We start from the raw sequence: 18920 nt of genomic DNA on the forward strand, positions 1-18920 counted from the left end.
AAAGAGAAAATGATTTATTGATTTTTAGTTGGCTCATAAGTGAAGTGTGGCATAAAGCCAGTGTACAACCAATCAGCCAGCTCTGAAGCTGGTAATGAGACATGACTGAACTTCTCTGCTGTTTATCCAAGCACTACTACTTTGAAGCACAACTTCTCTCATCCAAACCAGACTAACTTAAGAGGAGTTTTAGCCAAGTGTAGATTAATCAAGCTATCATTATAGTGAGAAGACCCAAAGCTTATACTAAAAGAAGAAAAAGCCTATGTTTGATTTTATATGTAAGAACACAGATGTGCAAATGGATGCATGCATACACACCCAGACACATTTAATCTTCAGTCTTCTCTTGTGGATTCTTAGTTTTGGTCACTGGCAATATTGAGAACACATAATAATAATAGCAATACAGTATTTCTCTAGATGTGATGATGAAATGGGAGCAGGGTAAGTATTTTGCCACTAAGTGGTATCGCTACCACTCATCCCCTCACAAAAGGATGCATTGTTAACTGATGGGACATATCTTTCCTTCGTTCAGGTTCCATCCTGCCTTGGAATGGGCCAAAAATAATGACACCCACAGACGTATGCAAATACTTTGGCTGGCATAAGGAAATAAAGGGAAACTGCAGCTATTGTCAATCTCAACATGAAAAAGTACTTGACTTTTTTCTCTATGTAATTAGACAAACTATTATCAAAGAATTAGTGCTACAATAAACAATCTGTGTCATATCACTGAGCAACTTCATCCTGAGCTTTATGTTCTAGCAGGGAAGGTGGATTCCAATGCTGACCCAGGGTTTTAAGGTCAGCATTTTAAGGTCCAACACCAGTGAACTTCAAAAGTTTCACCTAGTTATGAAGATAATCTATGGTGGGTATGTTACACAACTGTTACTTGGCTCCCAGCTCTGCAAGAAGAAAATACTCTGTGCCATTAAATTTCTGGAATTTGTTGTGGGAGCAAGCATTCTATGTAAGACAGAGGTTAAACAGCAAGACTATATGTAGAAGGTAAGAAGTATATATTTTCTGTTTATGGTGTGAGATACTGCCTTCTACCAGGTGAAGCTGATCACACCACTGAGTAAGAATTAACATTCATGTTCACATTATAACACTTCACACAAGACAAGAATATGCAGTATAGGCCTTAATTTTTTTTTATTGTCCATTCCTTAATGCACTGTTTACATAAATGCATTAAAGAGACTTAAATTAGCACTCTTGGTGTGTGTTTCTGATCTGTTCAGTATAGACATTAATGCACTTGATAAGTCTATTGTATTCCTGACAATTTACTTTATCTTTTGATGTTCATGATAACACTGCTGTCTTTATCATTCAAACCTAAAAGAAGCATTGAATATTGTTATTTTATAAAATTCATCCTACCTGAGAGATGGCACTCTCTGAAATGAATATTACAAATTGTCATTATTCTTAAAAATCTGATTTCTAGAAAAGAAGAATGTCTCAGAAAACTGCCATAGTGTGATGTTGCACAAAGAGTCAGTAACTTCCAAAACCCACATATAAGAGCGTAGTTTTTAAAATTCTCTCCTAGTTTTTGTATATGGTGACTATAAAATCTTTCTCTTCTTACCTTTTTTAAAGAAAACCTCACTCATGGAAAATACAATTTTCACAATGGAAAATACAACTCCACAATGGCCAGTCCTGTGGCATCAAGCATGATAGAAGAGGTTAAGCCAAGCAGCAGTTCTGATCAAGCTCCCATGTACAGTCAGTAAAGGGAGAAACCTTCAGCAACACCCCCGACTGCTGTCGAAGTCACTGCCCTAGTCCTTGCACCTCTCCCACTCTGTTTCTGCACTGTGCCTTTTACTACGCCTTGAAGAGATGAGTTACAAGTGTAGCTTTCCACTGTTCTAACCATGCAAAAAGTTAAAGAAGAGGGCACAGAGGAGGAAATAAAACAGTTTCAACTAACTGAAAAATAATTTCAGTTTACTTACTCTAACAAGCTTGTTCTCACATTACTTGAAAGCTTACTAGTGACTCTGCAAATTTTTAACCGGTCTTTTTATGTCTTCTGATTTAATTGTACTTTTATGAATAGAATGTCTGTTCATGTTCTGCTGTATATTGGCTAGGCCTAACCATAAAACTGTTTCCTGGTACTATTATAAATACAGTTTTCTCACTGATACTGTCTTGGTTTTGAGCAACTTATAAAAGGATAAGGATCCAACCAGTGCTGGAAACAATTTGCAATAATATACTTTAATTTCAGGATCTTAAATGGAGGAATTATAAAACAGTAGATAGACTTACTAGCAGAAAAACAAGTACATAGAACATCAGGAGGTACTGTGCAAAAAAAAGGCTGAAAACATTAGCCTGGTTTACAGCTGTACATAAAGTTATGCAGGGTAATGTTCTGGATGCTGCTAGCTGCAACTTTATACAGATACTATTTAGTCAGAAGTGGTAGTGAAAAATTAGTCTCACACTGTTCATAAGTCAAAATGCAGTCAGCAGACATGCAGTTGGTTTTCTTACTGCATGCATTTTGAAACCAGCATCTGAAAAATAGTAGCAGAAACAGGTTGCTACCAAAACAGAATATCTTAAAAACAGATATGGGTGGATAATATTTGCCAAGCCGTGACAAAGAAGATTTCAGTGATGATACCATTGAAAAAAATTGAACCAAGCTCTGCCTAGAGAATAAGGCTATTTCTGCTATCACACAACATTCTCCTAAGCCATCAATATTATTGCAGTAATGTTGCAATAATGTTGTAACTGGGACAGGAAACAAACTTGCAGAAAGACCCCCTGGCTGCATTGAACTTTCAGCATGATGAGGAACTAAAAAGCCAAATATGCCATTTTCAGAAACAAATGAGATTTTTGACATCCTCAGAATTATAGCCAGAACAATAGTAATCTGTGTTGCAGTAGAAGTAAATTTGAAGAAGTAAAAACCAGGTTCAAGGGACTCTGAAATCCATGACTAGAATTCAAGAAGTAAGTTGCCCTACAACCTAGCAAGAAGGAGAAAGTGTACGTAACACATTTGCGTATTGCTTTCTATTCCAGAGGGTCTCAGGTTATATTGAAACTACAGCCAAGATTTAAGAAAAAGTTGGGGGAACTCCTTTCTAACAGCTACAGCACTAACAGGTACCAAAAGGGAATTTTCTGATGCCAAACACGTTTCTGAAATTCTAACTCGTAACATAAGAATTTTTAGTAAATTCTTTTTCTGTGAATACTTCGAAGTAAAAACCATCACACACACCACTGAACACAACAGCATCTAAATCACATGAGAATTGATCACAGCATCATTTAGTCACACAGCAGGTTCATAAAGAAGGAGAACAAATGCAAACAGAAATGTAAAAGTAATCCTAAACCAGTAGACAGAAGTAATTACCACACCAAATTCCAAACCACCCTGAATGGCCAAAAGTTATTTCTTTTGGAAAACAGGGCTGTACAACTCATACAGGTCTATGAATGCTGAGACAGTACAGCTGGGCACTGACCCAAACGTCCCACCCCACCTTCTCCAGCTCAGTGCTGGGAAGCTGAAAAAGAAAATGACTGACATTACTAATTCATAGAGCATTTGGGAAAGGGAGAACTTCACAGAAAATCAAGACCTGACCAAACCCAACCCTGCTTTATCTGAAGATCACTATCTGAGATGGCACAGCTGCAAGTACATAAGAAACAGCAAGCATTTCAAGATATCCACTCCCATGCTGGAAAAGAGGTAAATATGTGTTTATTTAAATACAATGGTGTTTGAATTCCCTATACTACTACTTTGGCATCATGGCTTCCACAAGAAAAGCTGCTTACAATGATGAGGCTGGGGAATATCTCTTTTATTCTGATTAATTCCAGCTAATTCTCCACCCACAAGAGGGTAGCTTGCAATAGAGTAAAATAACGAAAGCATCTGTGGTCTGAGATATTCAAAACGCAAAGACTTTTGTTTATTGCATTTTCAAAAAGGGTGCAAAGGTTAAGACCACGTTCCTCTTCAGAGGTTATTTCTGAAACTACACATTCTAAAACTTAAAACTGAAATATTTTATCTGAAACAGAACTATATAGGCAAACTTATTACACACTTCTAAGGGCTTGATAAAAAAAATATTCTCCCTTTGGCTGCTAAGACATATGAAAGTGCAAGGAAAGCCTTTGGGGCTCTACAGCTGCAAGATATATTTGCATATCGAGAGATAGGTGAGGCTCATGGCAAGATTTTGGCAACACCTTTTTTAATTATAAAAAAACCAAAACAAAACAAAACAAAGCAAACTTCAGAGCTGGTGATTTCATTCAGGTCTTCTTTGGAAGTAGTTCCTAAAACAAAATTTCTGGGGAAAATAGAAGAGGAAAAACAATTCCAGGACAGTGAGGCTGGGGCTGGGGTTTCAACTACCTGTGACTCATTCAGATTAAAGACTTTATCTCTAGGCAAATTCCCTGACAGCATATCATGGGTTATTATGGAGGAAAGAAGGGAACCAGTGGGGATTAATGAGAGGCAAAGAGGCCGAGACAGTTTGTCCATCTCTTCCATGTCTTCATCAAGAAGTGTTATCCCATATAAATAATTTAATATTAATCAGCACACAGGCTCAAATCTGAGTTCTCTGCATCCTGTCTGATCTTATAGTCACCGAAATTTATAAGAAAATATTTTTTCAACCAGATAAAATGGAATAAAATCTATCAAGAAGAAAATCCAAGCAAATAAAAAAATTAGTGCTTGCCACTTGCTAGGAAACACAGCTCTATTAACCTCTGAATTCATAAAAGGAAAAATCTGAACACACTCATCTTCCCTCTCCAAAAAGGCTCATATCTGTCTGAGTTGGGTCAGCTATCTTTTGTATTAGCCAATGCTGGACAAAAATGGCTTCAAAATCTAGAAGGCATCCAAACAAAATGAGACTGGTTGCAAGCTTTACGGCAAATTGAGACTCCTTACTGTCCTACCCAGACAATGTTTAACTCTATCAATGCTGCTATTTCTTACCCCTATTTTAATAGCTTAAAAAGGCTATCTTCAAAGATTTGAGCAACACAGCAGAAAGTGGACACAGTCCAGTTCATTTTTGAGTTTTTGATTTTTTACGCTGGCATATAAATCAATTCTGCCAAGCAGAAACCTCAAACCAGTGGCAAAGAGCAAGAGGTCTTATTAATATCTAGTAGTTGTGACCAGCAGGCAGAATGGGAAAGAGTAATAATGCAAAGCAAAATCCAGAAAATCCTCACCTAGAAGAACTGGCTAGTAAGAACCGTACTTCTGAAAATCTTATTGTTATGGTCAGGGTCAATATTATTAGCTTAGTTACAGTTCTAGATATTTTTATCTTTTTACTCACCCTCATAATTTTCTTATGCTTAACAGATTAATTCACTGAAGATAACAACTTCTGTCTTCAGTACATATCCTGTCACACTACTGCACATATTTCCAGATACGCTTGTGAAGGATGTTTTTTTAGATTTTCTTAAACTTTATAAAAAACCTGTGGGACTTACAGGGAGCAAATAATAACATAGAGTTACACTGAAACTACCCACTGGGCTACCTTAACAGACTGCTTCAACTGTAGCTGAGAGCATTTTAAGCACAAAGAAAGAAACAAGATAGGCCTAAAATACTTCAGTTGCATTTGGATTTTGGTGGCTTGCTGGTGCTTGGATTTTGTGTGCAAAAATATGAGTATTTTCAAACTTCTAATCAGGTGTGCCTCTATCTGTTCAGACACCCTGACTGGGGCCTTTTTCATTTCCATTCTCTCTTTTAAATAGTGTAAACTCTTAATAGTTAAGACTGTGCTAGCACAGCACAAACTTTTAGATACAAGGAACTTGAAGGCTGATGCAACCAATAGTAGTGTTTAGATTTTTATCCTCTCTCAGTTTAATTCTGTTTATCTATCTGTCTGGAACTTATTTAATAATTCCTCCAGAGAAGCAAAATTTACAACCCAGCTGTCTGTAAAGCCAGATTCAACCTTTATAAAAATATGTTAATATATATTTTAAAATATGTTTTATAAAATATATTATTCAAAGTTATTGATAAATAAAATTTAGAGAAGGATACCCCAGGATTTAGCTATAAAAGCTACATACCACTTTCACCACAAGCTACACCACAGGTCTTAATACTACATTGGGCTATCAAAATATTCAGTATATTTTTAGGAACCTATTGTAAAGAATTCCAACAAATGCTCTTAATGTTCTTTTGTTTGGCAAGTCATGCTACCCTCTCTCCAACTTGTTGTTAGGACAACAAATTAGCAGACACCCTAAAGAATGCAACAGTCTCGCCAAACCTAGAAAAACCCAATCTTAACACCAGCAGCTTTGCCAACTACCACTCAGTTTCCAGCATCCTCTTCCTTGGCAGTATCTTTGTGAAGGTGGTGGCATCCAAAAGCTAACAGCACACAATCCTTGCCAGCATCCTGGCTGCTTGACACACAGGCACTAGAACAAAACATGATAGAAGAACCACCCTCCTGGCACTACCAGTCCACGTACTCCTGGCTGAAAACAAACCTCAGAGGGGATATCCTCCAGGGTTCTGAGAGAAGTAACTGTCTGGCTCTAATAATAACAATCATGTGAAGTTCAGTAAGAAAGGACAGCTTTTCCCAGAGAAGATGAATGGCATTCTCATTCTCCTGCACAGCCTCAGAATCCTGTATTCTGCCATCCCACAAACCAGAGCACTTTCACCTTGCCAGTTTAACTCCAAAAACAATATTACACAGGGAAGCTGAACAAAGCTAGAAAGTCATCCTCCAGCAGATGACATTCAATTATCCTCTGTCTCTGCTTAAATGAAGGGTTTCAAGGGAAGCAAGACACAGCTTCTATTTTCTGTCCCCACTTGGCAGCAGACAAAAGGGATAATGCTGGCTGCAGTGACTCGAAATCATGAGAAAGTGTTATGCTCATATTTGAAGCAGAAAGTTTCATGATGAATCAGCAACAGGTTTATCTGCTTTCTGTGTCCCTCCATCTTCTGAGACACTGAAGCCTGTCAAATGTTACATCTTGACCCACAAGTCTGCCCACAGGAAAGCCAACACAATCTGTCTGCTGCCTCCCGAAGGTTCTGTGTAGTAGTTTAGATTACTGCCAAACTACCACATTCTGTTACTGGCAACAAGATTCCTCCTCACTGGAGTTAAGGCTGAGGGCTGGAGAGACTGGACTCACTGTAGAGTGTGATCCTCACTAGTAAAATATGTAATTCTACCTTCCTACTCCAAATGCTAAAAGGTACTTCCAAACCAGACTTTTAAAGCCTGCTGAAGGAGAGCTGACCCTGCCTTCAGCTTCCTAAACCCAGAAGCTACAAAGAATCCTTCAAGATTAAAAGGGGTAAGGTTAATGCATTTGGCTTTTCTTGCACTCACAGAGATATCCTAAAAGCAAAATAAATTCTCTATAGCTAATTGGTCCAAGTTTCAAAAGGTGTAATTATCCATAGGAAAACTTTTCATATTTATTTTATGAGTAAATTTGCTCCTTTGTGTTTTTAAACCACTATTCTACATAATGTATGGCATGTATTTAACAGAAAAATAAAATTTCACTCTCAACATCCCACACAGTTTGGAAAGAAACAGCATCAAAGTCTGCAATTGAAACTGATAACAAGCCTGAATCATCCCTTGAAGAAAAAAAATCACTTGCATTAGAGCTTAGAATGATGTTATTTGACTTGTTCTGCCCTCTTATCTCTAAAATACATCTCCTGTCTTCAAGGACACATATCTGGGATTTATATAACAGGAATATGGCTTTTTGTATAATGATCTTTGATGGTTCTCCTGCTTTGGGATATTCACACACAATACACATGACATATTTCACAAACAGAGAATACTTTGATCATATGCATGCTACAAAACTGTACAACCACAAAGCAGACTGTTTATCCTAATGTTGTAGCAGATCCAGAAAATATCCATATATATGTTAACAGCTCAGCAACGCAAAATTGCTTCCTGGTCAGATTATGGTTCATTTTGGATTTAGAAGATCAAACTGAGTTAGTTGCAGCTTATTTCAAATACACACATCTTCTGAGAGCTAAAATGAGAAGATTCAATGTGATGATAGTGGGTGGAGTCACTCCATTATTAATAAGTGATAGTGTGTCTCTCCAAATTGTTTGTCTTACTCTGATAAAATTCATAACATGGTAAAGGTTTACAAGACTTACTAGCACAGCCCAGTTGATTAGAAGGATAGCCTCATGAAAATTCAAGGAACCTTTTGTCTAAACAGACTGGAATGGCAAAGCCTGGGTTTGATTTTCTCTTGTTTTTTTTATTTTAAAAGTATCCTTGAAAGGACCATGTACACTAGCATGTCCCTCAAAGGAATGTCAGGTGTTACTTGCCATGATGCATTAACATGTTCCAAGACTGCTCTGAGCTGATATTAATAAAAAATAATAATTAACTAACACATTTGCATTTTATAAAGCACATACAAAGAGTTAAAAAGATGGTAGCTCAGTCACAGATTTCAGACACAAGTCAATTGTATTTTTTCTGAGATGAAAGAAAACGGCCAGCATTGAAAGACTTTTACAAAAAGAAAGTTATTTGGGAATCTTGCTTCCTTACTCTGCTAACCATCCCCACTTAGAAAATTCTAAAAACCATGAGACAAAAGAAAAACTCCTTAGATTAAATGAATGCTGATGAAACTGCAACTAAGGCACTGCCAGTTTAGAGGAACTAAAGTATCACAGCTTGTCCTGATTATATCTACTCACCAGTGCAAGATATGTTGCTCACCAATTACACTCTCTTTAGCCATTATCAGTAGTATCATTGTTCTCAAACAATTTTAGATGCACATGTTCGGGAACTTATATTTACCTGGTGGATTCTTGGCAGGATCATTGTGGCTTGGACTTCCTGGTTGTCCAGAATCTATAAAGAAATGAAAGAAATGTTTTAATAATTTGTTTTGCAAGTATCTCTCAATCATATAATACCCTCTATTAACTATTAAACTAATACTTCATTCTTTAAAGGTCATTTCCCTGACTTTCTATGTGAAGCATTATTGAACAAACAAACTGTCTATAACTTATTTTATGCAGATGTAGAATCATTGTGAAAGATGCAATGATCCTCATAAGAGGAACTTGTAGATCACTGAATAAGGACAAGAGATTCATTCAGTTAAATACTCAAGTTGTAAACACATTTACAAGGGTACCTTTTCATTCCTTTTCCCTCCATCCCCCAAATATAATATTGCATAATGAGCAAAGCAGAGGTAACTGCTCAGGCAGTGACCAGAAAGACACACTGGATCAGGCAACTAGAGGTTGCAGTGATGAGGCCTGTTGCTTTAGCCTTTCCTTAAAACACAAAGGCCTACATTGCTTCCACAGACTCATGACTGTGACAAGGATATGACAGTCTGTTTAAATACAACATGATCTTTGTGTTCCTAGCCTGTGAGAACTGCTGTTGTGAAATTAAGATTATGTAACGCAAAAACTAACAAACCTCAAACACCGTACACGTCAAACTGTGTTTTCATTATTCATGCACTTACTGAATCAAGAGGAGAATGTAATTTCATGTTAATACACTAAATAATAAATTATATTCTTATTCATAAAAACAGTTTCTTTTAAAAAATCTACTTTTCACTGTATTCCCACATCAATAATAGAACAAAACTATGCTCCACTGTAAGAAATTAACAAAGATATTAAAAAAAAAGCAGAGAGGAAGAAAATAAATGAAGCAACACCATTTTTTCCACATACAGGCTTCTAAAATGGAGCTATTTTAGTGTCTGAATAAAAAAATACTGATTTTCTCAAATGTAGTGGTGTTATTAATAGCATAAGACCACCAAAGGATTTCATCATAGCACCACAGAAACTGCTACCACCAAATGAACTCCAGATGGATGTAGAGGTGTAGAATGCGTTGCTACTTACAGTACCCAAATTAAAGAAGAAGAAAATACAGAAAAGAAGAAAAGTTTATATCAACAAATATTTTTCCTTCAATTACCATTTCCTCTTCTTATAGTTGAGGAAGTCCTCAGCTTACAATGAGATTCCCTCTACCTGCTACAAGAAGCTCTTTGAAATCTGTTGCCACCTGTTATGCAGCTTCATATACATGGCTTGACTCACAGGTCTCTCCAACACTTTAAATTAATACAAGCTTGATTCTGCAGAAGATATTAACTGAGATGGAAATCCTTTCCACAGCTCAGGTTCTACTAAGCTGATCTGAATGGCAGTTATCCCAAAATGTGTATATCTGGGTAGATGTCTGAGAACTGGAATTCCAAGGCACATGTGAAACTCAGTTCCAGTGGTGTTAAAAACAACTAAATTTTCCAATAGCGAATTAAATTGCTCTTGTACACAATAAAATGCACATTGAATAGGGAATTTCCCATTAAATGACATCTATCTTCTTCATCCTTGGTCAGGAAACATGAAAGGCGAAACTATGAGCTGGATTCTACCCTTACCATGGTTTGGCACCTGGTACTCTTAGGAGTCCCATTGTGCAACACAGTAGGTAACCATTCAGTATGTCTGCTTCTTCGCATGATATGATACTTCCCTTGAAAGAATTAATTTAGTTTAATGTGAAAACTTAATCAGCTACAAGAAATGCTAAAAATCTAATGTTTCTCCATATATGGACCAATTTGTGGAGAATTTTCATTTTTCCTGTGTGAAGTAGATGGTCTTCTAACAGATATTCTTTGATTCGGCAAAACATACATACTACTATTTAAATTCAGATTATTAGAGAGGACTTATTTGACACAGCAGTGGTCTGAGTATAAAACTGCTGCAGATGTGTGGCTAAATGAAGTGTCAATTTGGTAGCAGATAAACCAAATAAAGCTTGAACAACATAGCTTCAGGATCACAGAGATTTGAAACTAAATTAATGAGGCCTACCAGAAAATAACTTCTGAAGTTCTCTCATGTTAAAATTAGCTGAAAAAAAGCACAATGTGAAGTAATTTCTTAGATCTTGCACAGCAATTTACCTCTATTTCTAGTTTCTGGACTCAGGATTTAAAGATTAATAGACGTTCAAACAATTGTTGTTGTAATAAGAAATCTAGCAAAGAACTTTCTAATCATATGGATCAGCAGTTGGCATTATTTATTATAATTTTCCAGTCAGACTTTGGGTTTTGTTAACTACTCAATAATCATGGCTTTTACATATTGATCCTCAGTCTGTGCTTTCAGAGATCTCAACAAGATTTTGAGAAAGCAGAGATTACTGAAGTAGAATATGAGAATAAAGTTATCTCAGCGTTCACTGAATGCTGTTGAAAAACCAAATAATTTTATTCTGTATGAGAGACATAGAGTTCCAAACTATGGAACTCTGCACTTAAAACACAGAGAAGCATCTGATCCTCATGATGAAAGACACAGACTTGAGGTGACCTGTGGTGATCCAATTCTCTTACCAATGTCAGTAATTATAAAGCACTCTTCTGTTCTGTTTTGATTGGATGCAAATAACTTTGCAAAGTTCAAAAGGATCATGGTCATTGTAGGACTAAATTATATTAATAGTTTCATACGAGCAGAGCACTGAATGCACAGAAACATCAGAGCAATGCACTTCTAAAAGAGGGAGTAACCGGCATTTTTGGGAAGCCACAGAAGCTAAGGAAGAAAAAGACATGTTCAAAAACTTTTAATCTTTCTTTGTCCTCATCTGTACAAGATCACTAATTAACAACATGAGCCCTTTCTTCCAGAGTGATTGAGAAAGACATAAACCAAACTCATTGTGTGTCTAGCTGGATTTGCATTCAATTGTCCCAGCAAATAACTCTTACACATTTAAAAAAAAAAAAAAAATAATGTCCAACAACCAAAAGTAAAAGAAATCAAACCACCAAAAGAAAACCCAAACCCCAAGCAACTTCATAAGCTAGAAGCTGGAAAGATACACAACAAGAAGCAAATAAAATATCATCATGTTCATGCAATGAAACTGAAATTTTCATAATTTTAATTTATGTAGCTCCCAACTGTAAGTTCCCTTAGTTTTTTTGTTGTTGTAGTTATTGATAGGGAGTTGTTGGTAGGGAGCACCTACACATACCATTTCCACAAAATGGCTTTCCTGTGCACCTCACAGCCACAGTAGCATATCTGCTCTGCTTTTCTTGGTGCTGACTGAAGCAACTTATCTCTGATAAGTTATTGCCCCATGGATTAACAGTTTATATGAAATAGGTTCAAAGCAGAGTTTACTTTTAACAGGTCAAAAAACCCTGATGCACTCTATATATAACTTATCATGATTTAGCATGGCTATTTCCAAGACATTCTATTCAAATCACTCTTGCTCCTAGGAGACTGTATGAAAGGATGAGTCAAGAAGCTGACATTTTTATACTTCATTTTAAACTTTTATACTTCATTTTTTCCTATGTTTTCATTTCCAGGGATTGATCACAATGAGCATCTCTGAGTGCACATAACTCTCAGTGTAACCAGAGTTAAGACAAACTGACTGCTGAGGCCTGCCTCAAGTGAGAAAATAAGCTTCCATTTTCCCTGTGATACACTAGGAAAAGTCTTGGCTTCATAAGGCAGAAGAAAATGAAGAAAAAAAAGCTGATGGTTTGCCATATAGCAAAGGATGAGATGCTCTCTCCCATTGAACCACCTTGTCTTTGACAAGCAAGAAAGACAACCATGCCAACAAAGTCAAGAAAGTCATACTTTCACCAGCTTCCTGAAGGATTTTTAGCATTGCTCACCTCAGTAATCTAACTTTTAACTTTTCAGCTGATAAGAGAGTCTCTTTAAAAAGCAAGCTGCTACACATTCCTTATGCCCTATCCAGTACAAAAAATCTTGTTTTTAAGCCTGTCTGTTAGAGCATAATATCAAAGGCATTGAAAACAAGTAGCAGCAGAATCTGTTAAAATCTAAAAATACTTTCTAGAGCCATGTCTTAGGGGAATAAGCACATTGTCCACAGGCATCACACTAACGAAATAAACTTTCTCAGTGAATGCGTTTCTATTTGCCACAGGTTATGAGGAGATCCTTTGATCAGCCTCAGATGATCTCAGTTTACAGACACTAATTTAATCATTCACCAACAGGTAAATAAATCCTTGCTCTTTGATAGTCTCTGACTGTGGTATGAGGGATAAGGGACCATAGGAATGTGGCCATCATCAAACCATGTATAAAGTTTTTCAAACTTTCAAATTAATATACAGCGCTTGGCAGCTGACAGTTCACTATCGTGAGCAGGAATCAAATAGCAGGAAAGTCTACTTTCCAGACTGTCAGGAGGATTACTTTGCCACCTGACATCACTTGAGGCAAAGGGTTGTACCCCTGAAAATCACAGGATCAGCTGTGATTTTGATCAAGATTGTTGATCTTGATCTCTCAAAGACTCTGAACATCCATAGCAAAGACATCTTCCTCTTCTCCAAAGGAAATAAAATGGGCAGCAAAAATCAATAGAACAGATAAATAATTTCATCCCTGTACTTTAGATCATTACCTTTACTTATTATTACCCTAATTGTACTATGTAACTACCTTTTACTGCCTATATTATTTTACCTGGGCAAGGCAACTTATTGGTTTGACAGACTTCCCAAACGCTTGTAACAATTTCATTTTGCAGAAGCAGTGTCTTTCTTTGTGTAGCCCTTTTCTGACAATAGAGAATTATTGTACCATTTTAATAGCATTATTCACACCAACTCTTGTGATAGGACAGGTAATTCGTGGTATAAACAAACTAAACATGGTTTAATGCATTTTCCACTGAAAAGTGGATAGTATCCACTGAAAGGCTGCTATAAACATTGAAATGCTAGTGTCACCCTTGTTTTCATAAGTATATTAACTTGGGGGGGATTTATTTTTCATTTTTTCATAGATAACTACACTTAATTCAAATATTCTCCAGAAAATTTTGTCTCTCTGATTTCGTCTGCTAAAATGTTCACAGCCACCGATTTGTTTGATAGAGAGCAAGTCTTGTGGGGAGCTCTGAGGGAGCTGGCATTGCTTAGCCTGAAGAAAAGGAGGTTGAACATTATTGCCCTCTACAGGAGGCCGACAGGAGGTTGTAACCAGGTGAGGTCAGTCTCTTCTCCCAAGGACCAAGTGATAAAACAGGAGGAAACAGCCTCAAGGGAGGCTTTGCATCGAGGCAGGTTTAGACGTGACACTAGGAAAAAGTTCTTCACCAAAAGGTGGCCAGCCATTGCAATCAGCTTCCCAGGGAAGTCAGGAAGTCACCTTCCATGGAGGTATTTCACAGACCTATAGATGTGACATTTAAGGACATAATTTAGTGGTATTGGCAATATTTAGTGGTATTGGCAATGTTAGGTTTACAGTTGGACTTCAAGATTTTAAAGGTCTTTTTCAACCAAGTGTATTTCATGATTATATGTCCCTAAGAGATATGGTACTTAGCACAGCTCTCACAAGGAGGAAGCAGCACCTTAAGAAACAAGTAGGGCTTCACTATGAGAAAGACATGTTTGTCCTTGTATGCTTTCCCAACATGCCCTTGCATCTTTTCACAACAGTATACCCTTGTTAGCAATATGTGTTCATGACACCCAGACTGGAAACATGCACAGCTCTGAATCAGTGACTTCTTTTGCATTGTTCTGCTACCCTTATTCTGCAAGAGCTTCCTCAGTGTTCACAAGATAGCTCTGCTATTGCACTGGGTACCTACATGAAAAGCTAGTCCTGTATTTTTCGTACAACTGGTGGTAAATAAGCAGCATAGAGAAATGACCCAGAAGGCATGGTTGGGACCTCTCACGACACCAGTGCAACAGCAGGAGATACCCTGAAGGCTGGATGTGGTGATCATGTGCAGTCAGGCTTCAGCAGCAGCCTTGTGTAGCACCAAGAGCTGTAACAGTGACTTGGGCTCTTCACATCAAAAGACTGCTGCTGTCTAACCTTCACCTACCTGAAAAAGGCAGCAAATAACAGAGCTGACCGCTCACCCCAGAAAGCTAAGGTGTCTGCTGGTGCTGATACCTAGGCTTTTAGCCCAAGCAGTCATGCCACTTCATAAAGCCTTCATGGCTCGGGCCATGGAGGTGCCTCTGTTGAGAGCTGATCAGGATAGTCAGCAGAAGCTGGGCTCAGTTTTCATTTCAGCTTAAAATTGTTTGCTTTGGACTGGGGGCACAGCAAGAGTTATTAAGCTATCAGCTGATCCATTTCACCACCTGCCCCCATGCCCTCCCACCCCAGACAAGCTTGCCTCTGGCCAGCATGGCTGGTTGAAACGCCCTGTCAGTGCCAGTGGAGGAGTATCCCCACACCTGGGCTCACCAGGGCAATGCCAGTGAGATGGTGTGTGATGGGCTTCAGAGCCCAACGGGTCATGGCAGGCTCCCTGCTTCACCCCACCGTTTATCAGCAGATCTGCCTCTGCCAAGTCACCCAACCAGCCATTGTCAAGACTGTTAACTTTCCTTCAGAGTATTTTAATTAGGTAAATAAAAAAATGGTAATTAAATCAACATTACGTAATGTGTTTCTGATTTGTAATCTCATTTAAATTAATTAACTGACTCAATCCTTGTTTAGTTTTTAAACTGCCCTAGTTAAGAAGTGGAGCTCTGGGAGTAAATTCATTTTTTATGTAGCTGAAAGAAATTCAAAGACCTAGAAGCATTTATGAGAATGAAAATAGCAATATGCATAGTAAGATTTTCAGCTTTATATCTCATGCATAGATTTATCTTTTTAATTTGAATTCCTTTGTTTATGTGACATAAGTCACAACACTTATTTATTCAAAATATTTCTTATACAATTTATAAAGACCATATGTTGCTCATATTGAAAGCTGAACAAATTTCCCCAGCTGTGTTATAAGTTGTGCATGGAATATATACATATCTATGTATGCACGCACACACACACATATTTTTAAGTTAAGGGTTACATTTTTTCATGGCCTGAAACAAATATTTCCCATACCTCATAATATTAGTTGAGCTCTTTTTTGACATGTACATTAAGATGAGATTTACATAGGTATCAAGCCACATGTGGGTGAATGTGAAAGAATGACATTTCTTTCCAAAAGTTGTTGGATTCAGTAGGACAAGATGAGATATGAATGCTTAATTTTCTCCATCTGGAGGATACTGTGGATACTAATATAGTCAGAAGTTAGTTTTGGAACCCAAGAAGACCTTTTACATTAAGGTATGTTTCATAAAGGGCTTTTTTTCTCATTCTTCAGAAAATCAAAAGCGAAATGTAGAACACAGTGGAAGATTTATTGTGATGTTTAGGAAAGGAAGAAACTATATGCTAAGCTATGTTAATTTAAAAGTTTGTATTTGCAAACAAATACTAGGGATTTCCTTGCATATACCTTCACCTTAATAATAACTGATCACTTTTTTCTGTTCTGTAAGACAGGGTTGGCCCTGATGTATATGCAATGTATACTGCTGAGATCTTTACAAAATCACAGAATCAATTAGGTTGGAATAGAACTCTGAGATTATTGATTCCACCCTATGATCCAATTCTACCTTGTTAGCTAGACCATGGCACTAAGAGACAGATCCAGTCTTTACTTAAACACATGCAGGGATGGTGACTCCATCACCTCCCTGGGCAGCCCATTCCAGTTTCCAACCACCCTCTCCGTGAAGAAAATCTTCCTAACATCCAACCTGAACCCACTGCACAGATTCTGGTTTCAGGGAAACCAATGCAGATTTTACCACTGAGTCCCATGCAATCGGGATTTCATTTTCTGTTCAACTGTAGAGCAGAAAAGCAGAAAGAGCTCAGAGAGATAAAATTCACATTTCCACTACATAAGACAACATTCTTGAGCCAGGAATAATGATGACAGGACTAAGACAAAATCAGTTTTGTTAACATGAGTCACAGACAAAAGTTGTTAAAATCAATGAAAAGTTGCTCCAGCAACTTTTAGATGAAGCAGTTTATGGTAAATTACAGTTTAAAAGAACAAAAAAAGCATAGTTCAACATACACTGTTGGACAGATCTGCATTTTTTTTTCTTCGAAGTGCATTGCATTCTCCACTAAATCATACAGTAATAAAAGACAGATTCCTCAGCAGTTCAGAAATTTACAGTCGTATGCTACTTAACTTACTTCTAAGAGACATGGGGCATAAGGAACGCCATAGTTCTGTGGATCCTCAAGTAACACATTTTTTTATCAGAGATCTTTGTGAAAACAATGTCTCAAATGGAAGTATATACACATGTTCTTTATAAAGTGGTTTAATGTAGTCTGCTGTAATGTAAAAGTTCATGGATGAAATATGCCCCACTTTGCCTATCCATATTCACTCACACACACACACACACACACACACATACACACACGTACACACACAATTAAAACAAACTAACCATGACAAAAGAAAGATTAAATCTATTTATGTGCACTAAGTAGGTAATATACAAGACCTGGCTGAAAAATATCACCACAGCTTTTCATGCCAGTGGTTCAAAGCTTGACAGTAACTGTGTGTGTGCTCACAGGCACTGTGTTTATACACAAGCTCGTAACAAATGATGAGAAAGTACTGAAGCAATAGTGATAAAAAAATTATGACCTACATATCAATTTTCTCTCTACTTTGACCTTTTACAGTAAATAAAAATTAGAAGCACCTAGTCATATGATGTGCCCCAGAAGAATTTAAAATGTAGGACTGACTAAAGCATACAAATGTATGACCAACTCAGTTTTGAGTTTGGGCGGCAATGTTCTGCAAATGAATACAAGGAATTTTTTTTTAAAGCATGTTACTTGAAAAGGAAAAAAAGTTATCTTGGTTTAAACCATGTAAACCATGATTTTCAAGTTTAATACAAAGCAATTTTAAAGAACATTTTTTGCACAGGTTCCTCATCTCCTACCAGCAACAGTACTGCTGTTGCTGTCATATTGGTCAAAAGCTATTATAAAAGTATTAAATCCTATTTGATCATATTCTTTTGTGCCTGCCCAGCATAACTCTGTAGTTTTGTGGCCAATATCACATGGCAGCATCTGTTTCAAAATTTTATGATTTTCACTGGATATTACACATCACTTTTAAGTGATTTCTAATTTCCCAAACTTTCTAATCATCTGTGTAGATGAAGTTCCCTGACAGAGACTATTATATCTGATATGTACAATACCAGCTGCAGTATTGATTTTAAAATGTGCTTTCTAGTTCAGCATACAGCAGAGGCTGATTTTGCTCTTTCAATTTTGCTTTATTTACAAAAGTTGGCGCATGTTCTTGCAGTAACTAAGGGTATTACGTACTTGAAAAAAGGATACTACTTTTTTTTATCTAAAACAACAGATGTATGGATTTACATTCCAAGGCTTTCATTTTTATTGCTTACTAGTTCTTGGGGTTTTTTTGCATGAGTAAAAATTGAGTGCTAATTAAGGGGGCATTGAGGGTGGGGGGAGATGGAGGGTAAACAAAAACCCTGACTCAAAATTCTTGCTGTACCTGATAATTTGACAGTGTCTTGAATACTATTTAACCATCCACTGTTTCTAAGGCTTATTTTCTTACCATTACTCTCTCACAGCAGGACCTTGAAAAAGTTATCAAGACTGGTTTGGTCTGAAGCTATAAAAAAAAAAGTCTTTGGAGTTAAAAAACCTTGTACATGTTTATTGAAAATGTATCAGAAACTCAAGTTTCAGTCTGTGTATAAAGCAGAAAGAGTTGTACCACCCAACAATTCCAAGACATGAAGCCAGAATGAGTAACCTTAGATATTCAGCATGTCTACTATAACTGCAGATTTATTTAGATTCTTAT

The 18920-nt window shown here is 37.0% G+C and overlaps 1 protein-coding gene across 9 annotated transcripts in view; it reads right to left on the bottom strand.

The window, feature by feature from the left end:
• NFIB (nuclear factor I B) overlaps window positions 1-18920 on the bottom strand; it is a 170654-nt gene that overhangs the window by 63592 nt on the left and 88142 nt on the right. For all 9 annotated transcript variants that reach the window (XM_015653316.1, XM_015653313.1, XM_015653312.1 and 6 more), the window contains exon 3: window positions 8925-8978. In XM_015653316.1, the coding sequence (XP_015508802.1) occupies window positions 8925-8978 (54 nt within the window). The remainder of the gene's footprint in view (window positions 1-8924; window positions 8979-18920) is intronic.

This window comes from Parus major, chromosome Z, assembly GCF_001522545.3.
Source record: "Parus major isolate Abel chromosome Z, Parus_major1.1, whole genome shotgun sequence".
Lineage (NCBI taxonomy): Eukaryota > Metazoa > Chordata > Aves > Passeriformes > Paridae > Parus > Parus major.